At 40.1% G+C, this 21,052-nt stretch overlaps 6 protein-coding genes across 6 annotated transcripts; 2 read left to right on the forward strand and 4 right to left on the reverse strand.

Annotated features, from left to right (window-relative positions):
- Positions 1–426: 426 nt before the first annotated feature.
- BDF20DRAFT_899228 (uncharacterized protein) lies at positions 427–4,181 on the forward strand. Its single transcript, XM_053082661.1, has one exon. The coding sequence runs from the start codon at positions 508–510 to the stop codon at positions 4,114–4,116; it is 3,609 nt and encodes a 1,202-aa protein (XP_052931356.1). The 5' UTR covers positions 427–507; the 3' UTR covers positions 4,117–4,181.
- A 240-nt stretch (positions 4,182–4,421) lies between these two features.
- On the reverse strand, positions 4,422–6,236 carry BDF20DRAFT_839996 (uncharacterized protein; the record flags this gene model as incomplete). The annotated part of the gene is made up of 5 exons (XM_053079338.1): positions 4,422–4,445; positions 4,515–4,774; positions 5,162–5,204; positions 5,286–5,541; positions 6,196–6,236. 5 exons carry the CDS (start codon positions 6,234–6,236, stop codon positions 4,422–4,424), a joined length of 624 nt encoding a protein of 207 aa, XP_052931357.1.
- Positions 6,237–6,584: 348 nt separating this feature from the next.
- Positions 6,585–7,746, forward strand: BDF20DRAFT_839997 (uncharacterized protein; the record flags this gene model as incomplete). Its single annotated transcript, XM_053079339.1, has 3 exons — positions 6,585–6,894; positions 7,186–7,304; positions 7,573–7,746. The coding sequence occupies 3 exons, from the start codon at positions 6,585–6,587 to the stop codon at positions 7,744–7,746; spliced, it is 603 nt and encodes a 200-aa protein (XP_052931358.1).
- Positions 7,747–9,094: 1,348 nt separating this feature from the next.
- BDF20DRAFT_829063 (uncharacterized protein) lies at positions 9,095–9,490 on the reverse strand (the record flags this gene model as incomplete). The annotated part of the gene is made up of 1 exon (XM_053078288.1): positions 9,095–9,490. A coding segment is annotated over one exon (396 nt), but the record flags the coding sequence as incomplete, so codon positions are not given.
- Positions 9,491–10,248: 758 nt separating this feature from the next.
- On the reverse strand, positions 10,249–10,767 carry BDF20DRAFT_829054 (uncharacterized protein; the record flags this gene model as incomplete). The annotated part of the gene is made up of 1 exon (XM_053078287.1): positions 10,249–10,767. A coding segment is annotated over one exon (519 nt), but the record flags the coding sequence as incomplete, so codon positions are not given.
- Positions 10,768–12,555: 1,788 nt separating this feature from the next.
- Positions 12,556–13,610, reverse strand: BDF20DRAFT_213149 (uncharacterized protein). Its single transcript, XM_053074934.1, has 3 exons — positions 13,450–13,610; positions 13,093–13,389; positions 12,556–13,028 (listed from the first exon to the last, which is right to left on the reverse strand). Exons 2-3 carry the CDS (start codon positions 13,370–13,372, stop codon positions 12,736–12,738), a joined length of 573 nt encoding a protein of 190 aa, XP_052931361.1. The 5' UTR covers positions 13,373–13,389; positions 13,450–13,610; the 3' UTR covers positions 12,556–12,735.
- Positions 13,611–21,052: the final 7,442 nt, after the last annotated feature.

Consider the following 21,052-nt stretch of genomic DNA (forward strand, 5'->3'; position numbering starts at 1 on the left):
TCTTTTTTTTCTTTTTCAAAGAAAAAAATTAAAAAAAAAAAAGCAGTGCAAAAAAGTAAGCTCTCTGTCTGACATTGTCAAATATAAAAAAAGGAACTTGTAACGAACCAAGGCCCTACTTTTTTTGGTCTTGTCTTGTGTTGTTGGATCTGAAACCAGACTGGGGTTATCATTGTTCTTTTTACTATTGTTCTCGCAATTTCTGCGAGAAAGAAAGAAACTCACGTTGCATACCCAAACGACCTTGTTTTTTAAACACCTCCCGCTTCTTTACAAAAATTGTTGTCAGCACGAGGAAAAGCAAAATTTTCACCTTTGCTGAGAAAAAGAACAATGAGATCGGATAAATTCATCTTCGTACCTTGTCTAACTTTAAATAGAGGATGGGTTTTTTTTTTAATTTTTCCATATCATATTGTTTCGCAATTTGAAAAAAAAAAAAAAGACATTTGCTTGCTTTTATTTTTTTATTTTTTATTTTTTATTTTTCCAAAAACCAGCAAAGTGATGGCAATCGATGCGAACACCACCATCATGACCCCGATAACTACACCCACAGCAACAGTACCGACTCTTGGGAAACAGACCACTGTGTGTCTGCCTGTGATAGGAATGACTTGTCACTCTTGTGTCCATGCCATCAAAAGAGCTTTATCTCCTCTAGTGCAGGAGCATGTCCATGTCGATTTACAAAGCCATACAGTCACCATCACATTCGATCCAGCTCAAGTCACTGTGCACACCCTCATTGAAACCATCCAAGATTGCGGTTTCGATGTACCGATACCAGAAAAAGAACAACAACAACAACAACAACAACAACAGCAGGAGCAGGAGCACCACAAACAGTCATTGGATGTATCCATCCTTGGTATGACTTGCTCCTCCTGCGTTCAATCCATTACAAAAGCCTGTCAGGCCTTGAACGGTCTGCATTCAGTAGACATCGATCTAGACAAAGCAAAAGGTTCTTTTTCATACCAGCCCACTCTTTTATCACCCCAAACCATCATCGACACGATTCAAGACTGTGGATTTCAAGTCCCTTCTCCTTCTACTGATACCCATAGCATGCATGCAGCCCATACCATGCCATCTCATCCTCCTTCACCCACATCCTCAGCCAACATCAGCACCAGCATACATCACAACATCGACCACATCGCGCAGCTCCGTATTCAAGGCATGACTTGCGCTTCTTGTGTGCACAGCATAGAGAAAAGTCTTTCTGTAGTACAAGGTGTTCACTCGATTGAGGTCGCTCTCTTGGCCGAATCAGCGACCGTTCATTATGATCCTGCCGTGATCCAGGTCGACGACTTGGTGAACCATATCAACGACATAGGATTCGAAGCAACATGCATCTCAGATACCGATACAGCATCACCTGATACAGAGACATCGTCCCATTTGCAATTACAAATTTACGGCATGACCTGTGCGAGCTGTGTGCATTCCATTGAGCGTCACTTACGGGCACAACCGGGTATCCAGGACATCTCTGTCAGCCTCATGACGGAAAGCGCCTCTGTACGCTATGACCCCGCTTGCATCGGGCCGAGGCAGATCATTGATGCCATCGACTCCTTAGGCGGCTTCCATGCCTTTGTGTCCGATAAAGCTCGCCATATCCAGCTGGAAAGCCTTTCCAAAGTCCGAGAAATCAGACAATGGCGTCGATTGTTGTTGCAGAGCTTGGTCTTTGCCATTCCTGTCTTTGTCATTGCCATGGTCTTGCCCGAGTGCTCCTGGGGCCGTGCTCTCGTTCATACTCCCACAGGCTTTTTACCCGGCCTTTTCTGGTCGGACTTGCTCCAATGGATCCTCGCCACGCCCGTTCAATTCATCATCGGGAAGCGCTTCTTAGTCTCAGCCTATCAGTCGTTAAAGCATAAAACGCCCACCATGGACGTCTTGGTCGCCTTGTCCACCTTGTCGGCTTATTTCTTTTCTCTCCTTTCCATCGTGCGCGCCGTCATCCAAGCCTCTCTTTCCTCTTCTGATGCTTCTTCTTCTTTGCCCGTCATGAAACCACCCGTCTTTTTCGACACCTCGACCATGCTGATTGCCTTTATCCTCGCTGGACGTTATCTCGAAAACATGGCCAAAGGACAATCCTCTTCCGCTCTCTCTAAATTGATGTCTCTGACACCCTCCAACGCTACCCTTGTGGAGCTTGCGCCTACGGAGGAGGACACGAGCAAGAGACCCGCCGTCATTCTCTCTGAAAAGCAAATTCCTTCTGAATTGATACAAACCAACGATCATCTCAAAATTCTTCCTGGCGATAAAATTCCTACCGATGGTGTGCTTGTCTCGGGCGCTACCTCTGTCAACGAAAGCATGATCACCGGCGAGTCTGAACCCGTCAACAAACACGTCGGCGACACCGTCATTGGCGGCACCGTCAACGGCCTCGGCACCTTTGTCATGCGTGCGACCCGTGTCGGCGCGGAGACCGCCCTGAGTCAAATTGTCCGTCTCGTGGAAGACGCCCAGATGAAAAAAGCCCCCATCCAAGGATTCACCGACCGTGTGGCCGGCGTCTTTGTCCCCGTGGTCTTGGTCTTGGGTCTTGCTACCCTCGTCGTCTGGTCCCTCCTCGTCGCCTGCTTGGGCGTCGAACGCATGCCTCCTCTCCTCCAGCACGAAATCTCTCAGGAGGGCCAAGGGGATTGGTTTTTTGTCTGTTTGAAATTGTGCATCAGTGTCGTGATTGTCGCATGTCCATGTGCGTTGGGCTTAGCGACGCCTACCGCCATCATGGTCGGTACCGGTTTAGCCGCTGAACACGGTGTCCTCTTTAAAGGCGGTGCCGTCTTGGAAAATGGTCAGAAAGTCACCAAAGTCGTCTTTGATAAAACCGGTACCCTCACCACCGGTCAAGTCCAAGTCGTCCAGTACCAAACATGGCACCACCAGCAGGATCCCGCCGCTCGTCTCACCATGCTCATCGAGGCCGCATTAGCAGAAGCCAACAGTGAGCATCTGCTGGGCCGTGCCATTGTACAAAAAGCAAAAGAATTGACACAACAGGAAAAGTCTTTAGACCATCTAGGCTCTGTCGAGCATTTCAAGAGTGTCACCGGCTATGGTATTGAATGCACAGTGACATTAACCTCATCATCCACTCCTTCCACCACCACCACCCCCTCTCATCATCTGGTCATTGGCAACCAGGCTTGGTTGGAACAACATCACGGCATCGCTCTGACCAATGAACAAGGGGACGTCATTCGCAAAGAATCTTCCATGGGTCGAACCAGCATACTCGTGGCTACCGACGGCGTGCCTACCGGTTTCATCTCGATCGCTGATGTCATTAAACCTGAAGCGAAACTCGTCATCCAGGCTCTGATGAGAATGGGTATCGACACCGCGATGGTCACCGGTGATAATGCCCTGACAGCCCAATGCATTGCCGATCGTCTAGGTATTACCGAAGTCCATGCCGGTGTCTCTCCACAAGGCAAAACGCACATCATTCAACAGATGCAAGCAGAGCGTCAGAGAAAAAAATCGACCTGGCTACCCTCCCCCTGCCTCGGTGGGCCGCGCTCTCTCTCTTCTCGCCCTGCGATCGTCGCCATGGTCGGCGATGGCATCAACGACTCTCCCGCCCTCGTCGCCTCCAACCTAGGCATCGCTTTATGTAGCGGCACCGATATCGCCATCGATGCCGCCGACGTCGTGCTCATGCGCAACGATTTAACCGATGTCGTTACCGCGCTCTCGCTGTCCAAAAGCATCTTTCGTCGCATCCAACTCAACTTACTCTGGGCCTGTATCTACAATCTCATCGGTATCCCCCTCGCTATGGGCTTGTTCATGCCCCTCGGTCTGCATCTCCATCCCATGATGGCCGGTATCGCCATGGCCGCGAGCTCCACAAGCGTCGTCTTGAGTAGCTTGATGTTGCGTTGGTTTTGGCGTAAAACACCCATCTCGGAAGCCGATGATTTTGAAGTCAAGAAAAACCATCCTCTCCTTCGACAATGGCAACAGTGGTGGACCCACGTGAAAGGTGGACAAAGAGGTGCTTATCATCCTTTATCCACCGTGGCTCAGCAACCCGAAGAAGAAGCGTATGATTTAGAAAGCTTATCTCCTCGTTAGAACGCTATCATTATTTTTATTTTTATTTTTTTTATTTTTTTTTTTTTGTATTTTTACATGTTGCCTCCTTTTGTACAAAGTCTTTCTCTCTCTCTCTCTCTCTCTCTCTCTCTCTCTCACACACACATTGACCCCTCTTCCTCTTTACATTATCTTTAAAATATTAAAAAGTCATTTTATTCACTTGATCTGTTTTTAAGAGTGCTTGAAGGGTCATGCCTATGTCTGCACAAGTGATGTATCTTGGGAGATGTGGGCTTGCAAGGCGCGCGCCCGGGCATCTTTGGGATGGTATACACATGAACTCAGCGTCGTTTTCTCCTAGCACTCTACATCAAATGACTTTTTTTTTTAAACAACATGTCGCTCCCTTGGCAGGTGCTGCGAATTCGACTTACCCTCATTACTCTTTTGTCGTTCTCGGGAATCTTTTTCGATGTCAAGGAGGAAGAGGCGGAGGAGAGAAACGAAGAGGCAGCGGGAGAAGAACAAGGCTGCAAAGAGAGTCGATGAAAATGGGTAAAATACGATATGCGTACGTGAAGTGCGCTTGTCCTTCTTTTTGGCACGCTCTTTCCTGCGGGTGCCGCTCTCTTTTCAGGAGGATGCAGCTTGTCTTTTTCATGGACAGGAGGCATAGGACGTGCAGGCAGGTTGACTACATGGATATGTTAATAAACATGATCAGGGGGGGTGGGGTATCGATGGTCCGCTTTCACAATCACTTGCCAAGTGACGTAAAAAAAAAAGTAAAAAAAAAAAAAAAACAACAACAACAACAACATGCATACTTTGATAGCTTCTTTTCAAACTACTCTGTCGTCTTGATTCAGAAAACGGTTTGGCCACCGTTGTAATGGGGAGATACTAGTGCGACGAGTGTATTCATGGGAGCAGCGTGAATAAGTGGCCATGCTTTCATTTCCTATGTGTATTTTTTTTTTTTTTTTTTTACCGGTGTTCTTTCTAATTCGTAAGCTATTGGGAAATGGACAGTGTATCAATGGATAGCTTAGGATCACTCAACCTTTGCATTGGAACTTACCTACTACATTCTTGATCGACATGGAGGTCATTGTCGCTTTATCCTTTTTTTTTTTTTTTTTTTCCCCAGAAAATAGTTTATTACAGTGCATCATGGAAAGGAAAGCCAAAGTGGATGAGTCTACCTTTCTTTTCGTATCCACTTTCCTATCATGCGTATGTCCCGTAGCCAAAGCAATCAAAATAGAACAAGCTTCCTCATCATCCGAATTGATATCAAGATGTGACAATGCTGCCTTGGGTTGTCCTTGAGAAGAAGAAGAAGAAGACATGGAGCTGTCGTGTGAGCTGGCAAAATCCTCAATGGTCTGCGGTCGGTTCTGCTTTGAGTAGTAGTAGTAGTAGTGGAGTAAAAAGTCAATGAGTACAAGTGTCAAAGAGCTTGGAAAAGGTCATCAAGAAAAAAAAAGAAGAGAAAAAGGGGTCAAAGAAACCATTCGTTTGATCATGAGTGAACAGAAAAATTAATTGGACGGATGGCTATAGAAAAAAAGACAGTTCTTGTACAACGTGTCCTGTGCGCACATCTTTCAGAATAATGCAGCAAACATTAAAGATAGTACCTATCGGTTTTTGCTGGATGCGTGTAAAGATAACAGACAGATCGAGCAGCGGATGAGGTTTATCGACAAATGTATTGTCTCAGAAAAGTAGGTGCGCTTCAATACAACCAGAACGAGTCCGGCACGTTTTCAGAGACGATCCTATACGCATTGACTCGCAAAAAGGCTGCATCTTTCCTTCTCCTTTTACTCTCAAGCGATTATCCTTCATGGATCAGCTTGAAATGATCGCTATTTTGCATGGGTGTAGCAACTTTCAAAACGTCCGCTCCTCATCGCTCTTTTTTCTACAAGTTAAATAGATAAAGGCAACAGGGGAAACCCTGCATTTTTTTGTATCAGATTGGAACACCTGTCAGTACTACTTTTCCGCTCATTTGTTATCAAGTTAGTATCCAAATAATAATAGAAAGATCCAATCTATTATTTCTTTTTATTGTACAAGTTGGTCAGATATACCAATAAAACATACCAAGCATACTGAAAACATGGATTTATCAATCGAGATATCATTGCTAGTCGACGGACGAATGACAAAGGTGTTACCTGATTCTCTTGCTCCTATGAGCCAATCCAATTTTTTTTTTCTTGGCTGCTTTGAACGCTATCTTTGTCAACGACTATTCCAGGAAACAGCATAGTAGACGTTCCAAAGGTTCATATTATTGTTGCTGTTCATTGTTTTAGTAAATATGTAGAGGACACAAAGACGGCTGACAAGTTGTACTAAGATAAGCTGACAGAAAAGCGAATACAAGGCTTATATTGTTCTACTTTTCCGACAATTCACAGCGTACTACTCTACATGGATATGGATTTGTTATTTAAATGGTCAAGACTGTTTTGATTAAGAATTGTAACATGGAAAGTGTATATGTGAGCAATGTGAAGAGCAGTTCAACATACAAAAGTAGAGTGGTGACCTCACAAAGTGTTTACATGTTATCGTCATTGTTGAATGCTGTTCGTAATATATATAATTTTTCTCACTTATACAATCCTATTTCTTCGAGAACAAACCATAGACGCAATTGCATTATTGTATCCATCGAGCAGACAGTAAAAGTTACCAATCGTGTCGGATACAGGAAGAAACTCTTGCTTCTTATGGTAGTAATGGTACTTATCAGTATGGTAGATTCTCAAATTATCTTATCTCTATGCTCAGTAGGTGAGCTATAATACTATAAAGTTCATGGACTCCCGAGTAAGACCTACATTTCTACCTGATCAATTTCGTTGAGAGTCTCATAGAGAGGATACAACACAAGATTACCGCTTCGTCACTCCGATACGGAAAAAAAAAAAAAATGATAAGCGCAACTTTGAATCTCGTCATTGCCCCGTCTTGTCCAAAATATCTTTTCGAATCTTTGTCTTTATGGGCACCTTTTCTAATCACGGGAGTAAAAGATGCATTCATAACACTCTACAGTCTCTTCTTATTGAAACCTTCATATAGAAGGACTCAAGAAAGACCGTGACATTCTTGTATACTTTGTTCGCATCCTTCGTAGTGGGTGGAAAGAAATGATCTGTGTTAGTCAAGTCTACAATTATTCGAGCCATCATCTGCTTATCGTATGTATGCATCCTTGTGTGACATTCTGGCGCAGCCATGTTTGCCTCAAGAAGAATGTCTCATTCTCTTTTAGCAATGATACTTTGTGGCCGAATAAACCGCTTGGAGCACAATGAAGAGTCTTAGGCTTGCTCTTATTTCTCTAATTTCCGTTCTTCCATACCGTGCTTTCCGACATGTTAATATACTTTGGTGTACTATTTGCAAATAGACCCGCGTAACGATGATATACAATTGCAGTTGGAGAAGATTTTAATATACAAATAGAATTCATTGTCGGTCATTATGGGGGAAATAGAACCACGAGCAGGCAGCGTCAGTTTAGCAATTTGTCAACCATGTGTAGTACTTTGGAAACACAGTGATAGCTTAGATCCAAACAACACCTTTATGGCGCCAGTAATTTTCATATTTTACTCTCCTTCATCAGGCTTCGAATAACACACGGAATAGTCTCAATTTACAAAAAATAACTTGAAAAGGAAGCGACGACCTTCCATATTTGAGATTATAGTTTTATATCGCTAAATTGGGTTCTTATATTGTATGCTTAAAACCCGTAGGACAAAAGGGGTACAGCACTCTTATATAGTTCAGTTCACCTCTTCCACAATTTGTATGAAGCGGTAGTAGAAAGGCTTTGCAAAGGCATGATCAACGAATTCATCCAGCGAATTCTCTTCCACCCTTTCTTTTATATGAGCTAGAGCAAATCTGCGAGCAAAAAAATGACTTTCAACATCCCAAGGCGAACATGTGAGCTGGCTGCGAATGGCATTTTGGTTAACGCGGTAGTGAGAAGGCCTCCATTGGCGGCAGACCAAAAATGTCACACTATACTATACTATTGTGTAAATGAGAAACCGTGTTCATAATATCAAGGAGGTCAAAAAAGATCAACCATTGCAACCTGGAAGTAATACTATCCTATAATGTATGCTTGATGAAGGGTCTCATTTCAAAGCATATATCGAGTGAATCAGACATTTCTTACCTCTTTGGAAAAAGAGTACTTCGAGTGCTTGGTATTACCATTGTACCAAAGTTTGTTTGTCTGACCCCCCTCATAGCCATCATCTGTACACATTGGATGTAACCGGATCAGAATACACAAGTCTGCATTTTAAAGAAAAAGCTTCGCCTTTAGTGATTGAGCATATATAAAAACCATGGGAGAGCGTTCTTCAACATTATTTCTCATCCATTTCCCTTCCTTCCTTCTCCCTTCCTTCATTCTTACAAAAAGACACCTTATCCAATGACTACTGAATACAGAGATGAACAATTAATCAAGCAGCTCGAAGCTGAAATCGAAGAAAACGAGTGTGGCGTATCTGATTGCTTATGGTTTGCCTTCTGTGGTTTCCTCGGTTTTATTTGCATTGTGCCCAAGTATAACAAACGTAAATTTGCTAATGATCGTCTCTTACTGGAACTGCAAAAGCCAAAGAGACCCGCTACAGATCCAGCATTTATAACAAAAGAACAGGCTGCAGCTCAATAAAGACACCATTATCTAATCAACTATTTAAAATAAGCCATATTTCCATCTTTCTATCCTAATAGCATTGTATATCCTTAATCATGATGATCACATGACAATATTATTACCTATCCCTATTTACTCATTCAATAAATCTATCTTACAATCCAACGATAAGTATATTGTTAGTCTATATGGTAAAGTAACGAAATTTGTTTTGTGCCTTTTTTTCTATCTTTTGTTCATTCTTCTGACATGTGTTTTAGCACAAATAATCAGCAGTGGTTGAATGAAAATCGATGTTTTTTATTTTATTTGTTTAAATACAGGTATTTTTACATACCGTACAGTACAAGTGGATATATTATAGGATAAAGAAATGGAATGATTTAAAGGAAGGTATATATATGAGTGGTATGGGTGGCAAAACGGATGATCGCGGGTTCTATCCGTCGATTTTTCCATTATTGCCTTAATCACCTTTGGTTCTAATGTAGACCCAAAGCTATCGTTGACTTTGATGGCATTACTGGTGTAACACAGGCGATGAATAACTTCTACAACATTGTACAGACAACCCAGGTAAGGGACAAGCTGCGGAAGTTCATCAAGCGACAAAGGGAGTTGGACACAATCCAGTTCTGAAACCACCAAAACATCACCAACTGCCTCGCTGATATGAAATTGCACATTGGTCCCTAAAAAAAATAAAATATTTAGTACAGTATACACGAAATTATTTTGATGATTATAAACCTACCCACAGCCATAACTTGAAACATGTGCTTTGATTTATATTTAGCTGTACCAGCTTTGGAGAACGTGCACAATCGATGCAAATCAATATTAATTTTATTGTGATTTTTTGCATGCTTGATTGATTTGACTTTAAAATAGCCAGTAGCTTTATGATCGTTTTCAGCGCAACCATCTAGCTAGTTTTGTTTGGCATCAATGTCTGTGTCAGTAAAGCAGCTGGCATTGAGCCACTTGATCTTTATTTGATCGTCATCACAGTCGAATAATTTTTGGAAACATGGCTGCAAAAATCTTGTACTTGCTTCTGATTTGGCCAAGTTGATAGATCGTATTGAATGACGAGAGGCAAGATGTATCTGGTGCTTCCAAAATGGCCAATGGTTCCTTCAGGCAGACTGAATCTAGATAGAGCCTTACGCAAAATGAATCAACAGTCAATGATAATCGAAATGACATATTGGTTGAGCCAACGTATGGTTTCACTCTTGCATCCAGGCGCATGCTTTACGTGATCAACACATCAGATACTTGAGTGCCTATCAAGAGCTTCGTGTCATCAGTAGCATGTTGCATGCTATTAGGCCAAACGTCAGGATATTTTGTGTTGATTGGCGGCGGGAGTGATGTGTCTACGACAGTGTCCTTAAGGCGGCCAAAAGCTTCGCGGTGGCCATCCACATGCTTGGTTCGTCCATCGGCTTCTACGGTATAGACCAAAATGGCTTGCCCGTTGCCGGTGTTGTGCATGATGGCGCCGGAGAGAATCTTGGCCGTGAAATATCGCATTTTTGGTGGAATTCCCAATCTTGGTTAAATAATTTGCACATTGCTGATGAGAGCTCCACATATTGTCGTTGACGAATTAATTTGCTGTAGGATGATGAAGCAAGGACCCGGTCGAGGCCTGGAGTGGTTATAGGTGTGCATTTTATGCAAGGGATGCTCTTTTCATCATCGTACGAACGTTTCAATGGCAAGATGGGTAATATTGAGTCATTGTCTGACATGATGTTGCTGATAACGCGCTCGTGGGCTAGGGCATTTTGTTCAATTCCATTCTTATCGAAGAAGGCAAATGGTTTTAGGTTAAGGGCATCGACAATAGACAAGGTCTTTTGCCGCTCAGCATGTTGACTGCCTGATTGTTCGCAAGCATTGATAACTGCTTCATCAAAGTTTCTCCTCGGCGGATTGACAATGATGGGATTGATGGCAATGTTGCAGCGATGGGGAAATTGTTGGCAGTGGTTCTTGAATTGTTAATTGATCTTCTAGTTCAAAACCATTTGTCGTATTTGAGGGTGGATGATATACAAATATTTAAAAAAATTATAATTCACTTTATGAAGGATAAAGATAATATATGAGTACCGTAAATTAGATGTTGTGTTTAGTTGACAGCATCATATGAGATGTGGAGAACTCGTATACAAATTATACCAGATCCTCACATCTCATTACTGCTGAAATAATATAAAGTAGAATAGGAAAACGAATATAGAATAAGTGATGATTCTTATACGAGATTAGCTACCTCGTATAAGGCTGAACAGGTTGTCATTTAGGATATATAGTTTACTTATTTTACTGTAATACGTTACTATATGACATAGGATATATAGTAGAATTAATATATGGACATGCAGGATATATTGATTCAACACCAAGGTATAATAGGTTATAAGTACTATTCTCTGCCTTCGGCATAAAGAATGATTACAAGATAATAGTTTGTGATCATCCTTTACAATAACTGTTCACTCAACTCAAACACCACGCACGAATACCATTTTCCTAATTAATACTATTTTCCTGCAAGCAGTGCTACATAATAGTTAGCACGGGAAAATAGGTTAGTTGCATGATCACTAGATCAAGCCATGGATACGTTTACAAGTCCACCCGCTCCCGGGTAGATGCGTAATCTCCTCAAGGGAGAATTCTATTCTTTTACGGTTCAAAAGACGTACGTCTTCTTTGAGTAGAATAACTCAGCTGTCAGTTTCTCGGTTCCGCAATATGAAGAGGATATTTAAATTTTTGCAGTAGATATTTTTTCTTCTCTCAAGTCGTTCAAATACCACAGGGTCAACACAAAGAGGAAAAAAAAAAAAACTGGGAATCATTCATTATTTGGTGACGTCAACATGACCGCCACTCAATTTTCAAGCTAAGTAGCTGGGCTGTGCCCGTAAATTATTTCTCCTTTCTTTCCATTAACCGCTAATACAAGGAAAGTATATCTGACTGCTTCAGTCCTACAAAAATAGATGTCAACCATTATTACTTATAGTATTCGTTTTAGGTGACTGGAAGACGCCTAGCCACTTTTTTATTTGAAAGCCTGAATCGGTATTCATTTTGGTAGTCGCATTTGATAGCTGTAAGGCGTCCGGCGGCACCCGATGAGTATCCATATTCATCTTTTTTGCTTTCTTTCATTTGAATCGGTATTCATTTTGGTAGTCGCATTTGATAGCTGTAAGGCGTCCGGCGGCACCCGATGAGTATCCATATTCATCTTTTTTGCTTTCTTTCATTTGAATCGGTATTCATTTTGGTAGTCGCATTTGATAGCTGTAAGGCGTCCGGCGGCACCCGATGAGTATCCATATTCATCTTTTTTGCTTTCTTTCATTTGAATCGGTATTCATTTTGGTAGTCGCATTTGATAGCTGTAAGGTGTCCGGCTCTGTTCCTTATTTGAAGCCTGATTGCTGCAAGTCACCCGGTCAGTTTTCACCTGCTTCCGTATTGATCACCCCAATCTTGTCTAGGTCTCTGCCCAATTTTGGAGTATTAGCTCTATCTCTGCATAAAATAGAATAAGTAGTTTGCCATTTGATGTTGATGTGTATGATCTGAAAAAATGAAGCTATTTGTTGGAGGACAAAGTAAGTTGTTATTTCGCTCCACTACCCAAATTATCATAAAATACCAATCTATTGGTTTTTTTTCCCCATCAAGTAGTTTCTTTGTCTTTGACTAATGAGTGGTTTCATACTTATCTCATCCAGTTTCGTACATTAAGAATCAAGTGTGTTACAGAAATGCAAGTTATAATTCTGCAATTACTTCAAGGGCTCAAATTGTGTTTACCGCCGTTTGGACAAGGTTGTAGCACTTGTATAAACGCGACATGATACGAAATATATACGCTTTATTGATTGCCATTTTTTTTTTAATTATTATTGCTTTTTTACAGGCGTAAAAAATGTTTTAGGCGGTGTTGATTGTTGGTTTGGAGGTGGGGTGACAGATCTAAAAGATCTCAACGTATTTGAGGCACTTTGTTTGTTGTAAGCTGGCTCAATAATCCTCTTGAGTCTCAGTTGATGATTTTTAAAAGAGAAAAGTGTATCAAGAGTCTTCTGAAAATCTTCAAACGAGGAGAGGGAGGCAGGAAGAATCAAATCCCCAACATGATAAGCAACGTGTACATCATTTGTCTCTTTCACGGCAAAGACATAGCCGCAAACACCTATGGTCCGTTGAATAAAAGTAAATTTTGATTTTCCAGTGCATGAATAATTTCAAAAACTTACCGATCCAATCCATCCCAAGAACGAATAAATCATTCTTTTTTTCTTGGTTTATAGGTAATTTCAATAATTCTCGAAGAATGGCACTGTTTGTGCGGACATTTTTTATTTGTTGCTGTTCTGCTAGTCCAAAAGATATACCGTCCTTCTTCCATTCAGAGGAGCTTATTTCCATGAAGCTTGCATTGAGAAGCAAGTCAATTTTTCGTCCTAGAGCAGATTTTTTATCATCATTGTCTTTTACACAGCAATCTATTTTCATTTCGTGCGATTTTTGTAGCATTTGAACATAATTCTCCGCTGTATCAAATTAAATTTTAATTAATTGATAAACGATTGGAAAACCATTGAAAAACTTACTCGTTTAATGATATTGTGGTATTCGCTAGTTTTAATTATGAAGTAAAAGGTAAAGAATAACACAAGAGAAAATAAACACGAAAGCTTAACGAAATCAAACCACCGTCTTTATTTCTCTTTCAAAAACAAACTAAAGAAAAAGAAAAGAAAACTAAAATTACTGCTATTAATAAAGACTTATTGTGTTTGCTGTCTACGAAATGACTGTATCGGGATCTATAGCTGACACTGATGTATTATGGTCAAATAATACTCAGTGAATCAGAGGTTTCCGTAAAAGAATAGGTCTTCCCTTTAGGTGGATAATTACTCGTCCATCCCAGAGCGGATTGATTTGTAATGTGCTATCCTGGCAGATCCAGGGTGATCATGCAGCTACATCTATAATCCAATATCTATCGGCCACCAGTTGTGTAGCTCAGATACTGTGGGAGTGATTATAGATGTTGGCTAGGAAGAGATATTCGTGCGTGGTGTTCTTTTGATTGCGTGAACAGTTATTGTGTTAATAAAGAGTGATTGAGCCTTTTTTATCTCCAACCATACTTTATTTCCAGAACAGGGAGCAGTACCGTGATCTACTATGTTTTGGTTGTTGAATCAATATATCCTACGAGTACATATACCAATCCTGCTATATACCTGAATATCATATAGCCATAGATAACCTAAGTAAAATATATTTCATAAAGATAACCTGTTCAAGTCTTACATATGTGAGGTAGCTAATCTCACATAAGAATTATCCTTAATCCATATTCTTTTCTTATCTTATCTTTATGTGTTATACATTTGATCTAAGGTTCAAATGTATGCAATCGAACACACCGCTTACCAAACGGGAACGAAGATATGAGCAGTACTCATATCTGAGATCAAGTTTTATTTTACATTTCGTTAGACGTTTTGAGTAATTTACTCATATAATATTGCCATCGTGCCTCAAATACGACATTGCCCCCCCGTTAGACGGTTGTTGATCTGAAAAGATGCAACTTAGCGTCGATGGAGAATAGTAGATGAGGTAGATGGGAAAGCAGTAAGATGGTTTAAGTGAGTTTGTTGTAGACAAATGCAATTGGCAGATTGTCAAAATGTGTGACGTATTGCAATTGTGCAAATGGAATACAAAAAAAAAAAAAAATAAAAATAAAAAATTTGTAGGGTTCATTGTTGGTTTTGTACTTTTTTATTTGTTTTCACTAGTGAAAGACATTAGATGTACATGACAGAAGTGATTGATTACTTGCGGAAGCGAGTTTTGTCAATGGCAGGTTCAAATGTGCGCATGGAACGACCACGAGGACTGCGACGAAAAGCTTGATGGGCAGGATTATTCGCTACCACTTTTGTACGGCGAGTGGGACGTTTAAAAGATTTCTGTTGTTGTTGAAGAGGAATGGGAGAATTGGGTACATCCGTGATCGCATCAGTAAATTGCTCAACATGTTCAATCAACGGGCCATTCTTTGTCAATTCCACCGTGGAGTAGTCATGTTCACCAGACATTAACTGGTTTAACAGTACAGAATCTTGTTTAGGCACACTACCTTTAACATGACGCCAATATTCCACAATGGATTGTGGGTCAGTGAAGTTTTCAGCAGTAATCCATGTATCATCTTCAGGACCGTAATTCTTCCAACGAACACGATATTCACGTTTTCCTGGAGAGCCACGATGACCAACAATGTTGTCGAATTCATAGATCTCATCCTGCGAAACAAGTGCATCTTGCGAAACCAACTTTAATTCAGATGGTGTATAATCGCGAGAGGAAGCAACACCCATTTCGTCACGGAGAGTGTAATTACCGGCCTCAGTTTTGCGAATGATTTCATATGGACCTTCATATTGAGGTGTAAGAGATTTCTGAATGCCTTTCTTTTGAACCACAACATAACTACCGACAGGGAAATCAACCAAACGATGCTTTTTGTCAAACTGACCTTTCATCATTTTGTTGTATATCTCAGTGCGTTCTTTGATTGCGGGAAAGACTACATCTGACATGTATTGTATACGTTGCAGAAGTTCATCATTCGACATGGGTTCAATGTTATCGTTCGAGTCATGGAGTAATGGATACTCATTGGACATTTTACGAGCGAACATCAAGTTAAAAGGGCTAGTAAGTAAACGTTTGGATATTTTACAATTGAGCATCAATTGTACAGAATTGATCATCATATCCCAATTGTCTTCAGAATTGCCAAGGATTAGTTTAGAGAGCAATTTCTTTGTGTTTTGAACGGCACGTTCAGCTCCACCATTGCTTTGAGCATAGTAAGCTGTACTCAAACGTTTGTCAATTTTCATAGCCTCACATAGAGTATTGAGGATCTGATTTTTCCATTCAGTGCCATTGTCAGAGTGAATGATACGAGGATAACCGACAAGTGAAAAGATGGAAATGAGTTCTTCAGCCACGGTTTTAGCAGACTTATCACAAATGGGACGTAGGATAAGAAAGCGAGTAGCGACATCGATGAGAACCAAAATATATGTGTTGCCGTTGGTTGTGATGGGAAAAGGACCGCATAAATCCATTTGAAAGTGCCATCCTGGGGTATAACAGTAAATGGGTTTCAACGGATTATATCCTTTCTTACTAATGGTGAACTTTTGGCAAGTTGCGCATTGTTTTACAACTTCTAAGGCTTCCTTCATTATGTTAGGCCAGTTCATACCTAGATCTTTTCTCACACGTTGTACGATGGCTTCACCACCAAAATGACCAAATTCATGTGCATCTTTCAAAATACTTGGTCTTTCTTCAACGGGAGGTACAATATATGATTCATCCATGTTTTGTGCGTAATTAATCTGGATGATGTCCTCTTCATCGTCATCTGTGGGTCCAGAATAACGAATTTGTTCATTCAAATCATCATGAATGGTGCGAAGAGACCAGCGTTTAACGCGGATGAAACGGTTCGACAAAGAAGGAGTGAAGGTGGGAGTTGTAGTCACATCAGATGTTTCCGAAATGGAATTATAGAACTGATTGAGGTTCTGCGTACGTTCAGGATTAAGAGGAGGATTATCTTTAAGGATCTTCTTTTCCAATTTACGTTTTTGAGCACGCATTTTTGATTTTGTATTCTTCTGTGTCTGTTTGAATAGATGGGGGAATAGTCGTTTCTCATCCTTTTCAAAGGCAACTTTGTCTTGCATTGTAGGGAATAATCGGGACAATTTATCACTCATGATATTCGTAATGCCAGGAATCCATTGAACTTTCATGTTAGGAAAGGATAAGATAACTTCCATGGATCGCATCATCATCATGGAGGGGTTCTTGGTTGTGAAAAGGTATGAGAGACTGCGATGGTCTGTATAACATGTAAAAGGTTTAGGACCATGCAAAAATTTGTAGAATTTTGTCAATCCAGTAGTCAAGGCTAGAAGTTCTTTGCGAGTAACACTATAATTGCGTTGACTTTTAGAAAGTGCCTTTGATGAAAAACCAATGTATCGAATAGTAATTTTACCAGTTTGTTCATCTTTAAATTCTTGGAACAAACAAGCACCAATACCATAGTTGCTAGCATCAACGGCTAAGCTGAATTCATGGTTCAAATCTGGATGACTTAAAGCAATATTCTTTTTCAAAATATTGATAATGCTGTCGTAATGTGCATGCATTTCTGGAGTCCATTCTAAGACTTTCTGAGTGCTATATCGCAAACGATCCAGAGGAGTAGTTAACTCGCTAGCATTAGGTAGATGAGCACGCATATAAGAGACCCAACCACAAAATTTCATCATGGCTTTAGCGGTTTGAGGTTTTGGCCATTCATCAATGTCAGTCAAACGACGAGGATCAATGGATCTTCCTTGTTCCGAAATACAAAAACCGAGTAGGTAAACTGAATTTCTTACAAGATGAGTTTTCTCAAAATTGATAGGCATATTGTTATCCGTTAATGCTTGAATAACCTTTTTGCAATGCTCTTTATGAGAAGCAAGATCTTTGGAAAAGCAAACCAAGTCATCAATGTAGATACATGTAAAATCTTTCATATCTTGGAATATGGTTTCCATAACATTTTGAAATATTCCGGAAAGCGATTTCAACCCGAAACAAGCACCTCGGAATTGCCAGCTTTTACCTTCAAATGTAAAGGTAAGCTTATGTCTGTCTTCTTCAGCGATTTGCAATCGGTGGAAGGCACCTGAAATATCGAAAACACTGAATATTTTTGCTTCTCTGACATCATGGAAGATGTCTTCAATCAAAGGAGTGTTGACGTTGGAGACATCGTCTGTCAGGTTGTTGATACGTCGAGTATCAAGACAAACTCTGTACTTCTTATTTCCATTAGCGTCAGTACCAGCCTTTGGTGTGATTGTTAAGGGACTATTGAAACCAGATATTTTTGCAGGTTCAATTGTTTTGTCATCGACCCATTTCTTAATTTGTTCTCTAACGATAGGAACCAAATCGTATGAAATTGGATACTGTCTCGTGTATGCCACTTCATTAGGTTTAGTGGGAAGATAAACAATGGCTTCCGGTAAAGGGCAAAGGTTATGAAGGTTAATATTTGCATTCACATCCATCAACGGCTTCATTTCCTCGATGAACTGTTCATATTCTTCTTCAGAACAAGCTTTGCTCACATTAGGAGTGTACAATTCATGATTAACACTATCTTCAAAGACAATTTCCTCGATGTCTTCAAAAGAGTAGGCAATGTTCTGAATCGAAATTCCCAGTTGTGGAATTAAATCTCTCCCTAACAAAACTGGTAGATTTGCTAGCGGCATTTCCACAACTTCGAATGAGTGGGAAAATGGTGTTCTACCTCTATATTTCACTTCTAGAGGTCGTGTTTTACCAATCCGACTGGCTGTAGAATTTTTATCAATAAATGAAAATGTACCAGTGGTAGGGATTATATCATCAAAGATAGTTTTATCCTCAAATTCATAGGTTTTATTTATCAAAGATATTTGTGCACCTGTGTCAATCATGGCAATTAGTTTCTCACCATTGATCATGATAACGGGAGAATATGGCGACAAATTCTGTACTTCATTCTCAGTTATGTTTGAGACATTATAGCAAGAAATCTGTGATCTAATATCATCTTTTAAAAATATATGTTTATTTTTAGCTGGATCAGAGCTAGTGAGAAAATTTTTATAGTATGAGGATTGATCAAAATGTGATCGCTTGAGTAGCGATGAAAATGATTTTTCAATATCATGTTCGATTTGGCTATATAAAATGAGTATTCCGTCAGTGACACTCTTGTTATGATTAATAACAGTACAAAATAATTCTACCTTTTGGTTATTATTCTGTTGAGTGATACGTCTTTTCAAGTATATGTCACTTTTGAGGTAAGGCAAGCAACTCTCCAGATGTTCCCGAGAATAATTCTCAATTTTGCAAAATGAACATGGGTTGGTTAACGCCTTATGTTTCTTGTTAGAAGAATCGTTGTCACCATTGTTTTTGCGTTTAAAATCAATGCGATTATTCTTGTTTGTATTGTTAACGTTATCAGGATGATTCTTATTGCCACTAGTGATGGCATTATGTTGCCGAGATGAGTTAAATTTTAGCGCCAAGCTTTCTTGGATATCTCCCATTCTCTTTTTGAGGTAATCGAAGAGTTCAGATAAGTAAGCTGGGTAAAAGGAGGTTTTGCTGTCGGGAGAGTTCCCTTCGTGATAACGTTTTAGTGATTTTTTTACTTCCTCACTTGTCATTGGCAACAAGGAGTCAAGGAAGTATGCCACAAGATAGATAGAATCGGGCTTCGGATCAGGTAAGTATGAGTAAGCTTGGTAATAACGGTCCATGTAGTCACGTAACTGTTCTGTTTTTCCTTGTCTCATACGAATGAAATTTTGGATTTTCTTATCGATGGTGGCATTCAATCCAAAGCGTTCAACTAGTTCCGTTTTTATAGTTTTCCAAGAAGTGTTCTGTGGGAACTTCTTGAAATCTACGGCATACCAACGTTGATAAACAGGGTTTTTGCTTTTGGAAAATGAGACAGATAAGTATTTCCTCCAATACTTATCTAAGTCTGTATCATTGGCTATGAATGGGGCTTCAAATGCATCTGCAAATGTTTCCGCGTTTTCAAATGATGGGGCATTATCCGTTTTAGTTTCCAATGGATCATCCACCAATTGGAAAATTGGTATTTCACTGCGGTGAATGTTATCGGATGATAGGTGCGCGTACTTAGACTGCATAGTGGAACTTTTGTTGGGATCAAAATATGATGGTGAGTTGATAAGAGCAGTTTCACCCTTCATTTTCTTGACCTTAGTCTCAAAAATTTCAATGGTAGTGTGAATTTTTGCAATTTCAACAGGATCCGATAGGCTAAAAACCTTTTCGTAAAGTTCATGTATGTGATTCTCGTAACGAATGACCATAGGGTCTGTTCCGTCAATCGGCTTGGGGCCTAATGAATCGATAAACATATGGTTAACACCATCATGATTATGCGTGACATTTCTATCACTATTGTTATTGTGGTAATGATGCGAAGTGAAGTCCTTGCCAACATCATTGTTATTATTTTGATGCGAAGTGAGGTCCTTGCCAACATCAAATGTGTGTATGTATGTATCACTCTCGTTAGGAGGAGGGACATAAGTATTATTTACTTTTGTTTCCGTACCTTGGGAGCCAGCAGGGGAAGAAGAGATGGTACCAGAGGAGGAGGAAACAGAGGAACGATAGTTAGATACCAGAGGGGATCTACCAGAGGTTGACTGATTTACATCAAGCATTTCCATGTCCTCATTTTGTTGGACATGGTCTTCTTGAGGGGAGTCTTGATGGGGGTTAATAGGGGGCATTATGGACAAAGTAGTTTAGAAATTCGTTAAAAAAAATGTGGTATTCGCTAGTTTTAATTATGAAGTAAAAGGTAAAGAATAACACAAGAGAAAATAAACACGAAAGCTTAACGAAATCAAACCACCGTCTTTATTTCTCTTTCAAAAACAAACTAAAGAAAAAGAAAAGAAAACTAAAATTACTGCTATTAATAAAGACTTATTGTGTTTGCTGTCTACGAAATGACTGTATCGGGATCTATAGCTGACACTGATGTATTATGGTCAAATAATACTCAGTGAATCAGAGGTTTCCGTAAAAGAATAGGTCTTCCCTTTAGGTGGATAATTACTCGTCCATCCCAGAGCGGATTGATTTGTAATGTGCTATCCTGGCAGATCCAGGGTGATCATGCAGCTACATCTATAATCCAATATCTATCGGCCACCAGTTGTGTAGCTCAGATACTGTGGGAGTGATTATAGATGTTGGCTAGGAAGAGATATTCGTGCGTGGTGTTCTTTTGATTGCGTGAACAGTTATTGTGTTAATAAAGAGTGATTGAGCCTTTTTTATCTCCAACCATACTTTATTTCCAGAACAGGGAGCAGTACCGTGATCTACTATGTTTTGGTTGTTGAATCAATATATCCTACGAGTACATATACCAATCCTGCTATATACCTGAATATCATATAGCCATAGATAACCTAAGTAAAATATATTTCATAAAGATAACCTGTTCAAGTCTTACATATGTGAGGTAGCTAATCTCACATAAGAATTATC

Source organism: Mycotypha africana, assembly GCF_025528875.1.
Source record: "Mycotypha africana strain NRRL 2978 chromosome Unknown BDF20scaffold_14, whole genome shotgun sequence".
In the NCBI taxonomy this organism is placed as follows: Eukaryota; Fungi; Mucoromycota; class Mucoromycetes; order Mucorales; family Mycotyphaceae; genus Mycotypha; species Mycotypha africana.

What these genes read in the sequence shown, in the direction of transcription:
- BDF20DRAFT_899228 (XM_053082661.1), top strand. Translation starts at nt 508, where the DNA reads ATGGCAATCGATGCGAACACCACCATCATGACCCCGATAACTACACCC.
- BDF20DRAFT_213149 (XM_053074934.1), bottom strand. Translation starts at nt 13,372, where the DNA reads ATGCTACAAAAATCGCACGAAATGAAAATAGATTGCTGTGTAAAAGAC. An exon ending in TCTTGGGATGGATTGGATCG is followed by an intron (nt 13,029 to 13,092) that starts GTAAGTTTTTGA and finishes AACGGACCATAG; the next exon opens with GTGTTTGCGGCTATGTCTTT.